The sequence below is a fragment of the Emys orbicularis genome, chromosome 3 (assembly GCF_028017835.1).
Source record: "Emys orbicularis isolate rEmyOrb1 chromosome 3, rEmyOrb1.hap1, whole genome shotgun sequence".
NCBI lineage: Eukaryota > Metazoa > Chordata > Testudines > Emydidae > Emys > Emys orbicularis.
In genome coordinates, this window is record NC_088685.1 from 201,464,339 (window position 1) to 201,481,509 (window position 17,171).

Sequence of the window (17,171 nt, forward strand, 5' to 3'; positions counted from 1 at the left end):
AAAATGCTCATTTATAAAAAACGAACAAGCAATACTTACATTTAGGTAACAGTCATATGGCTGAAATTTTAAACATACAACAGTTGGGAAATTCAAAGCCACGTATACCTCAGAAATTATTGTTTATTTGCATGGGGGTAACACGTGGAGGCTTCAGTCCCATTGTGCTAGGCACACAACATATATAACAAAGAGATGGTCTCTGCCCTGAACCGTTTACAATCTAAGTATATACTTTTAAATTTAGACCTTAATGCATACGGTATGTGCACCCTTTTCTTAAGCCTTTATAACAAACTATCTTGGGATTGTGAGATAGGATGAGAAAATTCAGTCCAAAATCTTTTTTGTTTTCATAAAATTAAAAGTATCTGAAGACAGGGATTCATACTGAAAGTTTCTTCCTCAGCTATCACTATAGCATCACTAACATGATGCTATAATAATACACATTCAGACATTGCTTTATTCCTCTGCAACACTCTTAGCACCACGTCACATACAAATCCATCAATTATATAAACTCCCACAAAGTTCAATTAAAAAAAAAAAGTAAAATAGAAGAGGACATAATATATCATGAATAACAGTTACATTTATTGGACGATGACTGATCCAATCTATGACAGAAAAGATCAAGCGATATAAGGGTTGTTAGCTTTAAATCCTTTTGTAGTGTGTTCCAGCTCTCCGCTGCTGAAAATTCAAAAGGCCATCCACTTTACCAAAGGTAGCAGAAACCCGAGCAACCGGCACGTTAATAAAAGTGTCAGACCTTGGGTGAGACACTGATGAGGAAAGTGTAAGTAATTTCTGAAGAAATGTTGGAATTTTGCCCAGAAATATCCTATAGACATATGCGCAACAGTGTTTCAGATGACTTCTGCTCACTGAGGGCTAGCTCTGCATAAGTTGCAAAGATGAGCATAAAAAGCATCTCCTGGAACTAATCAAATTGTTAAATGGTAAAAGCCAGCCATTTCAACATATTCTTGATAGCCAGCAGGAAAATCTATTTTCCTGATTGTTTCTGATAGGTAATGTGATATTTGATGTGATAATCTCTTGGTTGATTATGTGAAAAAAATCTGTTACAATCATGTTAAGAATTTTATTACATCGTTTTGTTTTCATTCGTTGATGTACATAGTAAGGGAATCTGGGTTTTGGTTTCTCTTTTTTCCTCATTTCATGTTTTGTAATTTCCTAATAAAATCCCATTTGGTAGGTTAATTTGAATATGAGGTGAAAGCCTGTGCTGTCATATGGGCATAATTTGGAAAACATAAGGCGAAAATGGCTGAGAAGTTTAAAAAGTAGATGTTAACAGACCGTGAATCTCAGTGATGATTGAACCAGGTGATGTTCTAAACAAAAAGAGCTCTCAGCTTACTTCTAGCATTTCCCATGCTACACACGGACCCAACACACATTCTAGGTGTCAAAATGACAGACAGAGAGAGAGAGACAATTCTGGACTCCTGTTATATAGATTGACTGCACACATTTGAGCAGAAATTGGTGGTTTAATTAGTATGACAAGTTATATAAAATGGTATTTAAAAATAACTTACAATAGGGTTTTTTAAACTGTCATATTTATTTTTTGCTTCCAATGTTAAAGCACTCTGCATAGCCACACAAAAAAAGGCCACTTACCAGGCTGCTGTTCTATCTACGTGAGGTGCTGATAGGGTCCCCATTACCGTACTACCTGAGTGCCTTCACACAGGACCAAGAAGAAAATCCAAGAACATGAACAGGGAGCAATACAGGCTGTAATTTACAGTAAACAAAGTGCAAATTTCTGTTTGTTGAAAGTACATTTAAAGGAACGTTGTCATTTTCTGTAGTTGTTTTCCCCCCAACTTTATTATTTTAAAAAAAAAATTACAATCAGTGCTGTTTTCAGGTTAAACTAAAAACCAGAATCCCTAAACATAATCGATATAAACGTTATTATATACGTGGACAGAATCTGGCTACATATTCAAATATTTGTAAGCTCAGACTTGTTCCAGAGCCATCTGATTTTCAGCTATCTCGAGTAAGCTGACAGTATAAACTTTTAACTTTTTAATCTAGATAAAAATCATAATTTTTTTGACTCAGGCCCCTCTCACCTGACAACCACGGCAGACCTACACACAGAGGATGTACAGTGTTCGCTGCAAACTCTTAACTGATTACTTTGCCCCAGGGCTCTTGCACATTCTTGTTATATCACACCTTTGTTTGTGCTCAGAAACTGGTCCAAGCACATCCATACTTTTGGGATTCTGAAAGGCATCACCCTTTCAATCTGGGGACTCGCTATTCTTCATCCCAAACCTTATCCTTTCCCCACTTGATCTTCGGATGCTCGCAATCTGTCTTATTATTGTATAGTTCTCAGAAGTGTGAGATGCACTTAAATGATAACCTACAAAGACATATTCCCTGCCCTAATTGCATACATTTGCTCACATTCTAAATTTTAGATGTGACAAAATGAGTGAGGGGAACAAACAGTAGGGAGGAGACATGGGAAAGAAGGACTAGGGTTAAAGCAATACAGTCGTGTAGATGGTACCCAGTTTAGGGATGTGCACCTCTTGGTGGTTCTCTTATACACAGAGTGCAGATGTGACTGAATGTTATTGACTTAATTTTTGTGGACACCTGAGAAGAAGTGTATTCTCAGGAGGCATATAACAATGAGAGTGAGTGGCATTATGGATCACAGTTGGGAGGATAGTCCATGTACTGGTTGCAGCATGAAAAAGGCATGGAGATGCGTGTGGAAGAATCAGACTTACTGGAGTATCGAGACTCACCTCACTGGCATGAATGTAATAGGTGACCAGATAGCAAGTGTGAAAAATCGAGACAGAGGTGGGGGAGTAATAGGCGCCTATATAAGACAAAGCCCCGAATATCGGGACCATCCCTATAAAATAAGGATATCCGGTCACTCTAAATAAGAGATTAGTTTGGATCAGCAAGAAGGAGCAAAGTAATGTAGCTAAGTGAATGTGAGAAGTTTATATTTGATGTAATAGAGGAGAAGCTAGTGAAGTGATTCAAGGAGTGGGGTGATATAATCAGAGTTACAGGCGAGAAATCTTTGTGGCCATATTTTGGATATACTTGTATGGGGCAATGTTGAGAGTCAGGAAGCCTAGAGACGAGATTCTGCAGTAATCAAGGCAAGCAATGATTGAGACATGGCTGAGAGTTTTAGCTATTTAGACACAGAGGATTGGGTGAGTCTTGAAGCTCTCATAGAGGAAGAAACAGGACATCTGGACTCAGTCTTGGTGTGAGAGGAGAATAAAAGGGAGAAGACAAAAATGACCTTCAGATTTTGAGCCCAGGTGACAGACAAGATTGTAGTGTTATCACTACATGGGGGAAGGAAGAAGAGGAGAGGATTTGGACAGAAAATCCTATTTTCTCTGGGTAATATCATCATTTGATCCAGGAACCCATTGACTGAGAGTCTGAAAAATTGTTATAATTAAATATATATATATAAATATTAATAATATATTTATAATCTATAAATATATGTATGTACAAAATTAGGGATTGTAGGGTTTGGTTTCTATTTTTACTCATTTTAGTGTTTGGTTTTGGATATTTTCGTGTCTTGTAAATTCCTTTAAAACAAAACAGGTTTTACAGGTTTATGAATCTCAGCTGCATACATCTGGGTGGAAATTGGTGGTTTCATTATCAATAAAAATCACACAAACATTGTTTTGTTTTTTTAAATAATCATACATTTTAAGCAGTCTCATTTTATTGTTTACATCTTAAGTTTCAACACTGTAACCACCTGAACAAAATCTGCTCGTCATGTGGCTACATGAGCTGGAATGAAATTGCAGAGAGCATGAACAGGAAGTAAATACTGATTGTAAGTTTACAAGATGAAATTTCTGTTGAAAATCCCTTTAAGGGAATCTTGCCATTTTCGGTTTATTTTTAATAAAATTGCTCTCCACCTTACATTATTTAAAATGAATTCTTGAAAATCTACAATCATTGTTATATTCAGTTTATATTGAAAACCAGAACCCCTAAACTTAATATATGGGGAAATTTTAAAGGCACAAAGGACAATTAGGCTCCCAACTCCCAAATTTCCTCCATAATCTGTAGATGTGAGAGTAGATCCTAGCCATACATGCAAATGACTCATCCCAAAGCCATCTAATTTATAGCTGTTATCTTGAGTAAGCTGACAGTATCAACTTTTAGAGAGACAAGTGGAATGAGGTAATATCTTTTATTGGACCAACTTCCGTTGGTGAGAGAGACAAGCTTTTGAGCCTACACAAAGCTCTTCTTCAGGTCTTTAAACTTTTAAATCTTGATAAACATCATAACTTTTGTGACTCAGGCCCCTCTACACAGAGGAAGTACAGTGTTTGCAGCAAGTTTCTAACTAATTACTTTGCCCCAAGACACTTGCCACATTCTTGTTAAATCACACCTGTGTTTGTGCTCAGAAGATGATCCAAAAACATCCAGACTTTGGGATTCTGAAAGTCCGCACCCCTTCATTCTGAGGAACTGCAGTTCCTCCTCCTTGACCGTTCACCCTTCACTAATGTTTTTCTGATGCTCCTGGCTCTTCCACTCATGTACTTTAATTTCAATACTACTGTTGGTGCCATTAGACGTGGGGGAGACGATTGAGTATTTGACAAGCCATCTTTTCAAGCAGTCATTCGTCTTTCCCTATATGCTTTAAGGTTGACAAGCTAATGCAGAGCAAGCCAAAGGGTCACAAGCATGGTAAGGGATAACACTATGGAGACAAAGGGAGAAGATCTGTGAAACTGACGGTACCATACAGAGAAAGAGAGAGATTTTAATGAAAAAATACTGTTAGGTGACATTTTGTTCCTTAAATCTTATTTATTTTTTTACAAAATTAGGGGGGAAATGTTTTTGGAATATGGCTGTTGTCTTTCCCCCTCTTTTTCCTTTCTGTCACTCTCATATTTCTTTTCATCTCTCTATCTTCTGCTCCTCTTCCGGAACTAGGAGTACTTGTGGCACCTTAGAGACTAACAAATTTATTTGAGCATAAGCTTTCGTGGGCTACAGCATGCATGCATCTGATGAAGTGGGCTTTAGCCTACGAAAGCTTATGCTCAAATAAATGTGTTAGTCTCTAAGGTGACTCAAGTACTCCTAGTTCTTTTTGCTGATACAAACTAACACGGCTACCACTCTGAAACCTGTCTTCCAGAACTGTTACCCTTGAGCTTGTGCCATTAGGGTTTTTGTCCACTAAATTAAGGTGTCAGAAAATCCAGATGTAGACGGATATTCTCACCAGAAGCTCTCTGAGTCTGGGAGATAGCCATGGCTTTTTTACTTGGAGACACTGTCTCAAGGAAGGATTCCATTCCCTTTACATTCCTGCATGCAGTTAGAGTGCAGAATAAAATATCTCTTTGGATTTTTATCTTTACGATAAAAGATAATGAGAAGGTGTTTTGTTTTTGCCACATGTGAAATAAGTGTTCTCTGAGTAGCTTCTGTATATTCCCGCTCATGAGTTGTGCCAGTGAGTGCAGTTCTGATGATAGGACCTTAACTAGTAGTGCCCATTGGAGTGCTCACAGCTCCCCTCCTGGGCCACCCCTCACTGTTCCTGAATATTCTATGGGCAAGGCTATGAAAGGGGACTCGGCCCTCCGGCCACTCAGTTCCTTCCAGCCACCGTCAGCGATGGACTTGGAACCTCTCTGGACCTTCAGTCCAAATTGTGTTTAAATAAAAGTGCATTATGAAACTTTTTGCTTAGGTTTTAGATGGTTAAGATTGCACACGGTTAGCGTTTACACTTTCAGATGGGTGGTTTTTACCACTTTTAAGTTAACTTTGGCATCCTTTTGAAGATTCCTGTATGGCAGATCCCCCCTTCCAAGGCACCTTTTGGTTCTCTGACCAAGCTGCTGTCACTAATACTATCCTTGCAGGACCATTGCTTTCACCTCTACCTTCTGCTCTGGATCCAAGATTGGAAACACTCCTGCAAATGGAATTAGAGGTTCTTCCTCTTTCCTCAAGTCATTCACAATTTAAACAAAAGCAGGGATGTGCCCAGAAATAAAAATTTGATGGCGTTCTGTGCCCCCACCATCGCCCGGGGCTCGAGGAGCTCACTCTCCCCCGCGGTCCCAGGGCCGGAGAAGTTCGCTCTCCCCTCATGGCCACGGGGCCGGAGAAGCAGTCAGCTCCCTCTGTGGCCCGAGGAGCTCACTTGCACTGCCGTGACCCCAGGGCTGGAGGAGTTCTGTGCCCCAGCCAATTATTGGGGGGCATGCCCCTGATTGCCCTCCTTGTGCACACCCCTGAACAAGAGACATTCAAAATCCCAACCATTTCTACTTTGTGGCTAGGATTATGAACCAGATCCAGTGGGTGAGTATTGGTCCAACTGGCATATGCATCCATAGCCAACATGGCCCCTTTGGCCAACTCCTTCAGACCTGGAGCCATATCACATATTTTATTCTGATCAAATGCAACCCCCTGTGGGACCTCAGGGTTTAATTCCTAAATATCTAAAGCTACCAGATTGATCTGTGAAACCCAGAAAAGGAACACAGTCTCCTACTGTGATTGCTGATGCATATCAGAAGAAGAACATGACACAAGGGATGTAGGCTGCGGATCCTGACGCTGACAACCAGACATCTCCCGATCAGAACATCTGAGTGTCTTCTGCATAGTCTCCGTCTGCTGGTGCAGTTACGGGTCAGGAATTAACAGAAAGGATGGCATCCACACTGAAGTTACCAACATCTGCAGTAGAAGAAACCTCACACCCAGTGTTTGACATCTTTGGTTCTCATTCCTCCATCAGATTTTTTCTGCTTTTATTGTATGGGCTTTTACACCCAACTAAGCTCATCTCATCTAATCCAGCCACTTTCCAGGCAACAAGCAGATAAATTCCCCAAGAGGGTTTTCATACCCATCCTGCCCCATACTTCCTGGTAGTAGAGGCAGCCATCTAAAGGTCAGAAAGGGGATTGATCCATTCTAGTCCCTCAGAGAAAGATGGGGGGGAAAGTTTTCTCTTCCTCCACTTTAGGTTTAAGGGTAGCAAACTATCAAGCTGTCATGGCTCACTTCCAATATCACCTTTGGGAAAAATTATTAATATCCTCCAAATTCCTTCCTGACAAGCGGAGGAAGTTTGGCAAATGTGATCATAATGGAAACTCAGCAAATGGAAAAATATGTCTTCAAGGTGATCTTTGACTCCTCAGATTCTGTGGTCAGAGGTGCTGTGTCTGCTACTTCATTGAGAAGGTTTTTCCTGTGTGACAGTGCTCACTTAGGTAATTGTGTAAGGGAGAATCACAGGCTTAATTGGGATCAATTAGCCTGTAATGTGGGGATTGTTGACACTTCTGGGCAGTGATCAGGCTAATGAGTTAATTAGCTCAGCCAGGGGAAGATATACAATTGGCAGGAATGGGAAGTAAAGAGGGGAACTCAGAGAGTGAGCTGGGTGTGGCAGAGATAGTTGGGTGGAAGGATCCTCCTGCTAGGTTCTGCAGTGCCTGGAATCTGAGATTAAAGGGACACGTCGCAGAAAGGAACAGACTGTGAGTATGTTGTGAATAGAAGACCATGCAAACGGGCCAGGCAGCGTGGCACACTGGGTAGCAAAGGGAGCACCTTGTGACAGCTTGTCTTTAATTGTCAGGACTGCCACCAGAAATCAAAGCAAAAGTTGAGGATCTCTGTTTTGAAGGTGAGGGTCTTTTCAGACCAAAGAGAACTAGAAAGAATGAAAGAGACTAGATATACTGCCGGGTCTCTGGGCATTTCTTAGCAACCAGAAAGAAAACCAGGGATGTCCCTCTCCAGATGTCAAAAGCAACAGTACCCTTCCTCCTCTTCTTTTACACCTGATGTAGAGGAGACACTATTATCTGAAGTATCCAAGGAGATCCACAGCACTCTTCTCAACAAAGAAGTAATTTTAAATCAAGACCAGGAGGCAAACAACCTTCTGTAATGTCTTTAGGACCAAGCCCCAGGTCCCACATTTGACAGTTTAAATTAGAATAATCCACAGTGGGTATCCAATATAGTTTGAGATTCTTTCCAATCCCCCACTCCCCTCCTTGTTCAGGGACCCCTCTCACAAGAGTCTGTTGAGATCAGAGGTTCTGGCTCTTCTCAAAATAGAAGTGGTGGAGGAGGTCCAAATGGAATTCAGAAGGAAAGGGTTCTATTCAAGATACTTCTTGGTTCCCAAAAAAGGTGGTGGTCTCTGACCAATCATGGATCTAAGGAAACTAAATATCTTCATTAAGAAATTCCATGACAAATACCTCAGCTTTACAGTAGGAAACAACCATTACCAATACAAAGTCCTTCTGTTTGGCCTGTCTGCCACCCTCAGGATATTCAAACTGCCTGTCAGTGGTAACCGCTTACTTGTGAAGGAAAGGGATACATGCTTATCTTTACTTGGATAATTGCCTAATAAAAAAACATAATCAGAAAATCATCTTTGCAAAGCCATTTTCTCATATTGTATCCTTTTCGAAAATCCGAGGTTCCTGATAAATCAAAAAAATCTGATCTGGAATGGACTAAATCAATACCTATCATCAGCTAAACAGAGCTCTTCTTCCTCGAGAAAGATTTGAAACCATCCAAGTTGCTACACACAGTCTACAAACTCAATCATCTCAGCAAGTAATATTCTACCTCTGATTAATTAATAACCTATGTCATTCCATATGCTCATCTAAAGATGAGAACCCTTCAACACTGGCTGTTCGCCAACTACAGACAGAGCATAAATAGCATGTATCAGAAACTAATCATTCTGACAAAGGTGCTGCTATCGTTACAGTGGTGAACTCAACCATAAAATGTGCTCCAGGGTGTACAGTACAGCCCTCCAGCACCATCAGTGACTGTCACTGTGGATTCATCCAATGTAGGATGGGAGCTCATTGCCACACCTTCAATGCAAGAAGTCATTGACTCCCAAGACAAGATTCCACAAAAACCTTCTAGAATTCATTGGGTGTTAAAGGCTTTTCTACTTCCTGTTCAACACAAGATTGTTCAAGAGGTCACAGACAGTCCCACAGCAGTTTATTATATAAACAAGCAGGGAGGAGCCCACTCTCCCTGGCTCTGCAGGGAAGTGCTATTATGCAAATGGTGCATTACTCATAGTGTATTTCTGATAGCACTATATATGCAGGAAAGAACAATGACCTAGTAGATCAACCCAGTAGGGTCAACGTGGATACACAAGAGTGGTCCCTGAAGACATCAGAAGCACAGGGAATCTCTGTACAGTGGGAACACCCAGCCATAAACCTATTAGCAACCAAATAAATATGAGGTGTCAGATGTTTGATCTGAGGGTGGGGATAGACAATCATTTGATCTCAGATGCATTTCTCCTACTATGGAATCAAGGGTTCTTGGGTACTTTCCCCCCCCCCCCCCATGCTGAAGGTCATACACAAGATAAAGCCGGACAAGACCAGTATTATTCTAATCACCCTGGCTTGTGCCAGGCAACAAGGGTTCCCAATCCTGCTCCACCTGTTGACAGGGAACTTCAAGACCCTCCCGGTCTATCCAGATTTATTGACCCACCAGAGCAGTTGAGTCTGTCACCCAGACCCAAACTCTCTCCAGCTGACAGTGTGGACGATAGGTTTCTAACTAACTTCAAGCTTTCATGTTCAGCTGATGTACAAACTATTTTAATTAATTCTAGGAAAGAATCAACTAGAAAATGGAGTGTGTTAAAATGTGCTCTCTATGTGGGCAGTTGAAAATAGCATACCTCCTTCATCAGACCCAGTCCAAATCATGCTTAATCTCAAAATTCCTGTTCTGTCTTTATCCTTGATTAAACGCTGTTTATCAGACATACTGGTTTTCACACTCTGGTTAACAATAAGTCAGTATTCAAACATGAGTCAGTAAAGGGATTTACTTAGCGATCCCCCATGAAGGGTCTCCCTCCACTGTGGGATCTTAACTTGGTTCTCACACAATTAATGAAACAACCTTATGAACCTCTGGGAGAATGTTCTTTATTTCATCTTTCAATCTTTCATCTTTTTTGCCCCAAACCTCTTGCCCATAGGGCTGAAGCCATGCTACACACATTACTAGAATGATTTAGAAGTAAACAGAGCTTTGGCTTACTCTTTAGATAGGACAAAGAACTTTAGATGTTCTCCTATTTTCCTGTGCAGAAAATAAAAAAGGGTAACCTATTTCTTGACAATTGTTGTCTAGATGGATTAGACGCTTCATTCAGGAGACATACTTTTTTGGCTTCAATACCTCTTCCCCAGGGAATTAAGTCTCACACTTTACTAGGCTAATGTGGCATCGTCTGCATATCTCAGACTTACGCCAATTATAGAGATCTGGATAACTGCTACTTGGAGGTTCATCCATACTTTTCACAGAGCAGCATGCCTTGGATCTAGCCTCTAGGTCGGATGCTCAATTTGGCAGTGCAGTCCTACAGTTGCATTTTCACTAGAACTCCTCATTTCATCTTCCTTTGAAGGAGTACTGCTAGCCAGTCTAGCCCATGAGTGGGAATGTGCAGAAGCCACTCTGTGGTTACTTACTTGTAACAGAGGTTTTTCAAGATGGACTCTGCATGTTCACACTTCCCACCCATCTTCCCCTCTTCCTTGGAGTCCTAATTACAACACAGACCTGAGGAGGCAGTGGAAGGAGCTGGGGCAGTGTGAGCGCCACTTCCCCTTTTATAGCCTCACCCCTCAAACATTCTGAAACAGTGAGGGTAGGGACAGGAGGGGGCATGTGAGCCCTCCAGTGGGCATGGCTAGCTAAGGTTCCACCATCAGAGTTGCACCAGCTAGCACATCCCATGAGTGTGACTAGGCAGACTTCTCCTCGTAGACCTCAGTTACAAGGAAGTACTCTTCATTTACTACAGTAAGCAAAACTGTGCCTGGCTGTTGGTGCACATCCATGTCAGAGAGGCATTACCCTCAAAGGTTAGACCATCAAAATAGATCCCTCTTCCCTTAAGGATAGGTGGACACTGACCTCAAACTACAGGAGGCAACGATGGACCCATGACATCTGAATAATATACAGCACTCTGATCCAGTGTGGCCAACTATATGAGCTTAGCCTACAGTCATCTGCGATTAAACCCATGGTTGTCATAGTGGCCATGAAATCCTGAGTTGACTCAGAAATCTCATCATCTATTTGAATGTTCAAGTCACTGAGCACTGTTAGTCTCTGTACTGTACCTCCAGTATCATTGCAGTGAGAATCACCTCACACAAAGAATTTACAGTGCAATAGGACAATCATTACACTGAAACCTATTCCAGCATAGCTTTAGCCCAAAACTCTCATGTGGAAATGCTGCATCACAAACATTAGCATTAGATCAGGAGTCATCCTGCGCTTTTGGTTAGATGTAAACAACATGGCCTCACAAACAAGACAGGCAAACCACCTGCCAGCCAATCCCTCTTCGGTTCATGTCGGGACAGCTGCACCAGACTCCTAATGCATCCAGCTAAAGTTTCAGTTATACATGCAAAGTCATCAGCCTGACTTTCATCAGTTCATGGAGGGTCAGTGTTTTATGTATTAACCAGAGACTTTTCTTTCAACAACGTGAGTAGAGTTAATAAATTTGCATAGGGAAAGAATAGTACAAAGAAAATTAAAACATAACAGTAGGTTCATCTGTTCCATTTGTGTTTGCAATCTAAGCAAGAAAAGAGCCTCTTTCTTTCAAATTCTCCTTTGTTACTTGTCTGATTCATTTTAGATTAATCTTTTATTTTGCTTTATTTCCAAAGGACATCCATTACCTTGCAGTAGATAAGGGTGAATTGGCACTAGCTGAAGTGGCAAAGAAAAAAGCTAACGACATTGATGCAGAATCAATAACTACTGGAGTTGGTAAGAATTAATGCTTTTTTTAAAAAGCCCTTTTTGTTTTAATCAATACTTGTTCTGCATCACCACGATGTTATACTTGTAGGGGGTTATTGGTTAATTTGAATTGTTTTCTTGGAAAAGGAGGTGGTGGTCTTTATTTGTGGGGAAGAAGGTAAGCTTATGAAAACAGCATTGCTTTGCCTTTGGGTATAGAAGTGAGAATTGTGTCAATGTGCGGGCTGCAAAGCAAAAGGGAGTAAATCACCACAATTTTATAGAAAATAAGAAAAAGGGTTAATGAATTCCATGCACATTGTAATGAGATCAGGTGCAAAAGGTCCTGATCCTGAAATCCTTATTCACACAAGTAAACTTTATTTATTAAGGACCAGATTGTGGAAACCTCACTCACCTGGCTGAGCATTTACTCACTCAAGTAGTCCCGGTGAAGACAATGGGATTCACTTTGTGAGGCCTCTGGAAGTACTCAGGTGAGATAAATGCTCTCCAGTCTGAGCAAGGGGGGCTTCACCATCTGGCTCTAAAGTAGGTCTGTTGCAGTCAATGGGACTTGGCATTTGAGTAAGAAATATCTATGTGAGCAAAGATTGCAGGACTGTGCCCATAGTTGGGCCACCAGTAGCTCAGCAGGCTAGGCAAAACAACTTGCACCTCTCTTCCCCCCGCAAAGTAGAAGGCTTGATCATGTCTTGTGTTTTCACTTAATCTCTTTAAAGAGAAGTGTAAAGATATGGAGACTGTTCTGTTTCTTTACATTTGTAGCAGAATTCAGAGGGCGGGGAAGTCCGGAGAAGATTCTAGGCAAGAGCCCTGTGTAAGAGAGAAAGAAAGAGCATAGCAGCCAGTGGTGGGCAACCTGCGGCCCACCAGGGTAATCCGCTGGCAGGTCGTGAGACAGTTTGTTTACATTGACCATCCGCAGGCATGGCCGCCCGCAGCTCCCAGTGGCCGCGGTTTGCCATTCCTGGCCGATGGGAACTGCGGGAAGCGGTGCGGGCTGCCGGGACATGCTGGCGCCGTTTCCCGCAGCTCCCATTAGCCAGGAATGGCGAACTGCAGCCACTGAGAGCTGCGGGCAGCCATGCCTGCGGACGGTCAATGTAAACAAACTGTCTCACGGCCCACCAGCAGATTATCCTGAGGGCTGCATGTGCCCTGCGGGCCGCAGGTTGCCCATCACTGCAGCTTTATCTGTAATATGTATAATACCATTTTCCTTATTCCAATGCTGTTCTTTGCTGAGTGTCAGAGCAAATCATCTCTTTCTGTGATCCTTTCCTATTGTCACATGATAAGAGAGTAGGATGATCTTGTGGTTAAGACATAGGCTTTGGAGTTAGAAAATTTGTGTGAACTTGGGCTAGGCAAGTTTTTTGGGGGCCAGACTGTCAAAAATAGAAGATTATAACTGTGAGTTTACATTTGTACATATCTGATTGTGACTGCAAATGCTAATGTACACGCGCAAGTCAAGTATTTTTGTGTGCATGTGGCTCGTTCAATGCCTAATGGGCTATGTGTGCTTGTAAAAACCTGACTTGCATGGGCTCATTGCATATTTGCGTGTATGAGTGAGTCAGGCACACGTGTATATATGCAGCCGTACACACTTAATGCTACAAGTTTAGCCCTTAATCTTGCTGAGTCTGTTTCATTATCTGTAAAATAGAAATACTAATATTTAGAGATTTTATGAGGTTAAATTAATGCTTTTAAAGTGTATTAAGAATCTTGAATAGAAAGCCCTCTCTCTGTAACTGCTAATTATTATTATTTTAAAGTAAACTCCTTCATTGTAAATGATAAAGTCAATCCATCATCTTTAACCATGGTCTTTAAGATGTTGTCATTTTCTGAATAATTAATATCAGGGTGGTTTAAATTTTTTAGTAAATGCAATGCCCCCCTGATAAATTGTAGCGAAGCCTCAGTATATTAACAGTGGGTTTGATTCAGTTTCTACTGACATCAATGGGAATCTTGCCATGAGTTCAGGAATTGGATAGGGCTCTAAGTACTTGAAAACGGAGTTAACAGTTTTGTTTTCTTTTGCTTCTAAACATATACTGAACTTTTGCATTATGCCGCTTTAATTTTAAATTTGTGACCCAAGGAAGAATCATTAGCAAAGAAGGTTTTATTAGGCCTGGGCATTGTTTAACCACTCAAAACAAAAGCAAAATCAGTGACCACCCTATATGTAAATTACAGTGTCAGTGCAACACTAACTCTGAGAAGTGAATCATGCAAAAGTCAGAAGTGTCAGAGTTATGGTTCAAACAACAATCTTAACTCTGCCTCTTGGAGTGTATGTATTACAACAGAGTCTTTCATTACAGACCATGTATGCAGTAATACAAAATACTACATGTCCATTTAAGGGTGCATGCATAGAAAAATTAAGTTACCAGCTGCCCCAGTGTATTGTGATTCCCATTTTTGAGAGATGTCAAGCATCAGGGGGTAGCTGTGTTAGTCTGTATCCACAAAAACAACAAGGAGTCCGGTGGCACCTTAAAGACTAACAGATTTCTTTGGGCATAAGCTTTCGTGGGTAAAAAACCTCACTTGAGATGCATCTGAAGAAGTGGGTTTTTTTACCCACGAAAGCTTATGCCCAAATAAATCTGTTAGTCTTTAAGGTGCCACCAGACTCCTTGTTATTTTTGAGAGACAGTCTGAGTGTCCAGGCCCCTTTTATTGAAGCCAGGGTTTTATCCAGCTCCCTTATCTGTTTTCCCTTCCCACCTCTTACTTTTCCTCTTCACCATCTTGTGACCCCAGACCTTTCTTCCATCCTGTTTCCCACTCCCTGTTTCTCTCCATGCCATCTGCCTTCTTTCCTCTCTTCTGCTATTCTGTCTCAAGAGCATTTGAGGCTTCCTAGATCAAGCCCTTCACTTGCACTGCAAATTTCAATGAGAAAGCAGCAGTCAAAGCAAACAAACAGTGAGATGTGCAAGTGATATATCATAGAGGCAGCTGGGCCCAAGTTCTATGCTAAGGTATGGAAGGGGCTCTGTAAGGTGATGGTAAAATCAAGGGATGTCTCATGAAGGCCAGAGGATGAGTTCCCTCCCTAAATATTTGTCCCCCAAACCATTTATGTACCAATCCCTCCCCTCCACATTCTGTAATATGTACTCCCTGGCCCCAACTCACCCTCTCATATTCCACTCCCCAATAACTCAAACAATGTATGACCAAACGCTCTCCCCTGATTGCAGAACTCTTGAGAGTACCACATCCCTTCTTCAGACAACCTCAAGTCGCCAAAATCTTCCCAGGAGCTGCGTTGGTACCAAACATGCTTCAATTTAGATTAAAACTTTTTGAGAAAGTTATAAACTGCTGAAGTCATAGAATATCAGGGTTGGAAGGGACCTCAGGAGATCATCTAGTCCAACCCCCTGCTCAGAGCAGGACTAATCCCCAGACAGATTTTTGCTCCAGATCCCTAAATGGCCCCCTCAAGGATTGAGCTCACAACCCTGGGTTTAGCAGGCCGATGCTCAACTTTAATGTATAGCATTGGTACTGCAGCCTTGAATAATGAGCTAATTGCTTACTCATCTTGAGCATAGCTCAGTGTAACATGGCAAAAGCCAGACTTAATGTTGCAAAGGAGGCAATTTTTCCTCAATGTAATTTCTGGATTTGTACTTCATTTGAGCTCCTTATATGGTCAGAGTTTGCCATGCATATATCCAAGAAACAACTGTCCAAGGATCCTACAGCCAATAAGAAGGCCTGGATGATTCTGATGAAAACACTTAGAACCACTGAAATTCCTTTGTGTTTCAGGAGGTAAAACACAGCTAGTTTCACTCAGGGTTTTGCAGGGGGAAAGTGGAGTCAGCTGGGCTCTCTGCTATTCCTTGCCCTTGATCTGGGCCTAAACAGACTTTGTTAGATTAATTCGATAAAAGCTTTTTAAGAGAAAGCATTCTCAACAGATTTGATGTTTGAAATCCTATGAGAATACATCGTGTGGTATTATGAGATCAAAATAATGGCACTGTACACTTTCCCAGAGTAGAAATGCAAAGTCCTTCCCTTTTCTCCAACTCCAATTTGAACTGGAGACAGGTGGCCATGGATTTTATGGCTGTCTTTAATCTAGTTTTGGACCAAAGTTAAATTCTGTTGAATTACTTCCACAGCAGATCTTTAACACAAGCTTCTTGGCAAAGGCTCAGTGATTTCACTATAACCTTGTCCTGAAACTTGTTCTGTACTCCTCAGTTAGCTGTATTGCTGTGAACAATATAGACGTTTTTTAAAATATCTAGTAAAGAGAAATCTAGGCTTACTAGTAGAAGATTTGTATTCGCTCTTGTACATACCCTACCAGAGCACAAATAACTAGATATTGTTTTATCCACTGTAGAAGAGCACATCTGCTCAATTCAGTAGCCTATAGATTGCTAATGTAAACCTCAGCTACAAAGAACTCACAAGGCACAATGTGTTAAGAAATGCCATGTTTAATAATGATCATGGAGGTAAAGAACTCAGCCATTCAAACATTATTGCACTATGAATACCCAATGAAGAGCATATGTAGTAAATGTCAGAAAGTTTCCCAAGGCCAGCTTCCAACAAATTACATTAGAGCCCAGCAAGATGAATTTATTTTAACCTTCAAATCAATAGCTTTCACCCAAAAGGGATTCATGTTGTGACAAGAAAGAGATAAATGCTGCATAGTTCAAAGGCAAACTGTGAAGCCCTATACCTTTACTTAGAAATTAATTTTAAAATATTAGTAGCTCTAATGTTTGGGCAACATTTTTAACAGTGGTACCTTAATCAAACAACTGGAGATGTGTTAATTCCGCTGTTCTAAAAAGCCCTCTGGGACTGACTTACTTAGTGGTCCATTAGTTTACATGAAAAAAAATTGAGTTTTTTCCCTTAAAAAAAAATATATATATATATATATATATATATATATATATATATATATATATATATATACCTGGCTACAATGATACAGATATACTGCAATATTTCTTCTCATAGACTATATAGTAGGAGAAAGCTAGGAGGAGTAGCTACAAAGAACTCAGGCAGATCACCTCATTCTCAGAGAATTCCACTGGTTCCACTTGCATTTCAAAATCAAATTTAAAATTGCCCTCCTTGCTTTTGTAATTATCCAGGAACTTGCGTTAGCCTATCTTTGTAAAGTG

At 40.9% G+C, this 17,171-nt stretch overlaps 1 protein-coding gene across 1 annotated transcript in view; it reads left to right on the plus strand.

Annotated features, from left to right (window-relative positions):
* WDPCP (WD repeat containing planar cell polarity effector) overlaps positions 1-17,171 on the plus strand; it is a 166,845-nt gene that overhangs the window by 94,871 nt on the left and 54,803 nt on the right. The window contains exon 13 of the mRNA XM_065402010.1: positions 11,874-11,976. Coding sequence (XP_065258082.1) covers positions 11,874-11,976 — 103 coding nt within the window. The remainder of the gene's footprint in view (positions 1-11,873; positions 11,977-17,171) is intronic.